The sequence below is a fragment of the Galeopterus variegatus genome, unplaced genomic scaffold (assembly GCF_000696425.1).
Source record: "Galeopterus variegatus unplaced genomic scaffold, G_variegatus-3.0.2 Scaffold1721, whole genome shotgun sequence".
Taxonomy (NCBI): Eukaryota; Metazoa; Chordata; class Mammalia; order Dermoptera; family Cynocephalidae; genus Galeopterus; species Galeopterus variegatus.
Window position 1 is genome coordinate 200252 of NW_007727832.1, and position 4253 is coordinate 204504.

The 4253-nt window shown below is 51.6% G+C and overlaps 1 protein-coding gene across 1 annotated transcript in view; it reads left to right on the forward strand.

Annotated features, from left to right (window-relative positions):
• Nucleotides 1-434: 434 nt before the first annotated feature.
• The window catches only part of CCDC40 (coiled-coil domain containing 40), a 60725-nt gene continuing 56906 nt past the window's right edge, over nt 435-4253 (forward strand). The window contains exons 1-2 of the mRNA XM_008578578.1: nt 435-716; nt 2624-3067. Coding sequence (XP_008576800.1) covers nt 435-716; nt 2624-3067 — 726 coding nt within the window. The remainder of the gene's footprint in view (nt 717-2623; nt 3068-4253) is intronic.

Here is a 4253-nt window from a genome sequence, read left to right on the forward strand (position 1 = left end):
CTCCCTCGCCCGCCTTCTTGCCCGCGCCCTGGGCCGGAGCCCCTTGTCCCCGCCGGCCGCACTTCCAGGCCTCGCCGCCCGCCCTGGCCCCGGGGACTCTGGCCCCGACGGGAGCTCCGCGCCCCGGGGAGAAGGCGGGGACCCGCGGACGCCCCCAGTGTGCGCTCGCTCTCTCCGTGCCGCGCTCGGCATCTGCATATTTCATGTTTGGGGGTAGGACGGAACGACACCCACCGGAAGGCCACTGGGCATTCCTCGTCCCTGAGGGTACTGGGCAGGATCCCCGCGGAGGGGGCGCTTGAGCCCCGGGGCTGGAGGCGGAGGAGCCGCGCGGGGGCTGCAGCCCCGAGTGCCCGCACCCCGCCTGCCACCCCCGGGGCACTCGGCCGTCCCGGGGTTCTCGGTGCCCCGCACGGTCCTCCGGGGCATAGGAGATGCCGGGCTGGGCGCACGAGGACACTGTTGTCGCTTCACCAAAACTGAGTCCTGGCGGGACAGAGCTCGGACACAAACGGCGGCAGAGAAAACAGGTATTTGTGCTGTCGCATGTTTGCTTGTTTAGAGCTCGTGTGTTCCTGCGTGCCCCTGAGTGGCACGATGGCCCCGCGCCCGGCCAGGCCGCCCCGCCCTCCAGGCTCGCGTGGTCCCCGCTCTGCCGGATGTTGACGGCGTCGCCCAGCAACGAAGATGGCGGAGCCCGGCGACCCGGCGGGCGGGTGAGCGGGGCCGAGGGGACAGCGGGTCTCGGGACGGCCGCCTGGCTCCTCGGTCATCGTGCCCGGGTGGCCCCCGCGTCGCCCCCTTTCCGTGGCCTCCGTTGGCGCCCCTTCGCCTCCGCGCCCTTTTCCTCTCCCCTGTCCCTTGGCGCCCCGTGTTCCGGGCCTTGCCCGCACACCTCGCCCGCCCCCCAGCCCCCACAGCTTGCCCCTTCTCCCTTCTGACCTCCTGTCCCTTTGTCCTCTTTCTTACTCTCCCTCTTTCCCCGGCCCCAAGCGCTCGGCTACCTCTAAAGCCCGGGACTCGCTCGCCCCGCGGTAACCATGGCAACCACTATGCCTGGCCGTCCCTGCCGCGGAGCCCTCTGCGGGGCGCGGGTCCATCGGCTGCTGACCCTGCCCTTGCGCTGGGGCCACTCGCTGTGACCGGAGGTCAGGCCAGCCCCTTGCCCTCTTCCTGCAAGGACGGATTCCTCTTCCCGGGCTTGGGGGTGACAGGCGATGGGACAGGTCCCTGAGGTCAGGTGGCCCACGGTAAACCCTACCCTGAGGCCTCCGTGAAAGCACTGAGTGCACACAGAGCGTGGTTAGGTAGAGAGCTCTGCTGCCAGCCCTCTGCAATCTTATGCCTTGTTTGAAAGGATAGAAACCACTTTAAAGAATTTGACCTTTTCATCTTAGGCATTTCTGTATTGTTTAATTTTATTTTTCAAAGGTAGGTCTGCATGTACTGATATGGAAAGACATGCAGGTTATGCTAAATGAAAAGACTAAATGTAAAACAATAGGTATAGTATGATCTCTAATGGGGAGTGGGGGATTTAAATTCAGAGAAAAAAATTTGAAAGAATATAGCCCTAAATCTCTTACTATTACCAGTGATTCTCTTGGGAAGGAGAGAAAAATCACAGGAGACTGTCATCGTCTGTGTCACACAAATCTGTATCAGTTTGGCTTCAAAAAAATAATTAGTTTGTATTTTTAACTTTTTAAAAACCAAAATATTTTTTAAATGTAAATCATGACATTCTTGTGCTATGTAAATCATTGAGAAATGAACGAAGGTTTTTTGTGTGCAAGAGTCTTTTCTCTACGTTGTATTTCTTTTCCCCAGTTTTCTCCCAGACACGAGTATATTTAAAGTGACTTTCTAGGGCCATAATCGTGTTCCTACAGTGCTTCTTCCATCATTGTAATTTTCATGCATTGGTAGAGCAGCTCTTTCATGGCACCTTGGCCACCTGACAGGCATGATCCTGTGCTAGTTAGTGACAAACAGGACAGTCATGGCCTACAGCCTCGAGAGGGAGGTAGTGAATTATCAAGTACATAAATAGATTTGCAGAATCCAGGAGGTGATAAGTGCCAAGAGAAAGAAAGTTGTCACTTGAAGGTGTTCGATTGTTTCTCTGAAACCAGGTCTCACCTGGAAGACGGCTCGGCTTCTGCTGGAGAAGAGGAACAGAGTCACCAAGGCGGCAGGGTAAAGTTCCCCACGGAAGAGTTATCCTGGGCTTGCGTTTACTGAGATTAAAGAGAGTTTGGACTTGGTTGAGCCAATTGTGCAATGATCCTACTACCTTGCACTGGGACAAACTCAACTCAGTTGCGGAGAAATTTATTTTCCTTCCAGCCCCTTCCATAGTGTCCATAATTGGTCAGGAATTCCAAGGACACCCAATTCTTAAATCGCCCTGAGTTTTTCAGAACTCATTTCCCATAATAAAGGCTGCAAAATGACTGTGAAAAACAGACAGCAGACAAATTAAGGCATGAGGCATAAACTCTTAGTGATGCCGAGGAGTGTGTAAATGCAGTTTCCCCGTCTGTGTGCTCACACGACAAACAGCAAAACTCCCAAGGTCCCTCACGCTCTGTTTCCTGGTTTTTCCCCCCACGTATTACAGGTGCCACCGCTAGAGAAGGACGATGACCAGAGAAGCGAAGAAGCTGTTGGTGCTACTGAGAGTCCTGAAGGGGAAATCGCCGATGAAGGGGAGGTGGAAATGGGTTTGGAAGTCACAGCTGGAGAAGAAGCCGCCACTGGAGGGGAAGTTGAATCCCTCGGGGACACCGGGGAGGAAGGTGAATTCTATTCCGATGTGGAAGTCACAAACCCTGAAGGGCAAATCAGTTCTACAGATCTGACTTATTCACATACCAGTCCTGGGGACGTGCCTGTAGGGGGAGTTGGCCCCACACACCCGCAGGGAAGGATGAAAATAGAAGGTGGCCTTGAAGAGTCCTGCAGAGAAGCCACCCATTCATCAGAACCACAAGAGCTAGGGGTCGTCTCCGCAGAGCCATCCCAGGGAGTCTTAGCCTCATCCGGACCCACAGTTAGCACACCGGTGAGTAGCCCCGAGTTGTCTCGTGCAAGTGTCTTATTGCCCACATGGTTGGCCACCGATATGAGGAACGTAGGGCTGCACTATAAATACAAATTGCCATCCTTGTTAGAAATTGCTTNGATATGAGGAACGTAGGGCTGCACTATAAATACAAATTGCCATCCTTGTTAGAAATTGCTTAGCAAACTTAGGTCTCAAGATCCACCACCGAATGCTGAGAGATCCTGGACTCTTCAGTGTTCCCAAACCCAAGATTGATGACATCCCAGTCACCATCCATATAAAGGCATCCAGGTGTCTAGTCTTCCAGAGCAGCGTGATCCAATATGGTAGCCATTAGTCACATGTGGCTACAGAGAGCTCAGAATGTGTCCCGTGAGACAGAGGAAGTGAATTTTAATTTTCTTAATATTCTAATTAATTTACATGTAAATAGCCACCTGTTTCTAGTGGCTACCATATCAAACAGCGTAGTCCTAGACGTTTCTAGTGGCTACCATATCAAACAGCGTAGTCCTAGACAATAACAATGAAAATAGTTACGTTCTTATATTTTCCCAGGTTTTTTAAGTCATTAAACAATCACAAATTTACAGAAAAAAAGTAAATTTTTTACAGAAAAAGAGTAAAAAAAGAAGTTCAATTAAAAAGAAGTTTTATTTTCATATGCATTTAAGAGTAAGTTGCTGATCTGATACACCATCACCTCCAAACGCTTCCATGTGCATTTCCCACAGACAACCGCAGCACAGCCATCAAAATCTGGACATTTCACTGCTACATGACCAGACAGTGCCCAGGCCTCATTCATGTTTCACCAATGTCCTGAGAAGGTCTTCTGTAGGAAAGAGACCCATTTCAGAGTCGTGCTGCCTTGAGCTATCACATCTCATTAGTCTCCTCAATCTTTCCTCAACTTTGGTGACCTTGACCCCTTTGAAGACCCCAGGCCAGCTGCTTTGTAGCATGCAAAGGTCCGAGTTGCAAGTCCTGGGCAGGACTGTCACAGAAGCAAAGACGCACAGTTTCAGTCTGTCCCCTTTCTGCCAGTATTCACTCTGATCGCTTGAGTAAAAACTGCCAGGCTTCTCCTGTGAAGCTTCCTCTCTACCCCTCTGCATTTAATAGAGGTTTTGTAGGGAGGTGCCTTTTTTTTTTTTTTTTTTTTTTTTTTTTTTTTTTTTCC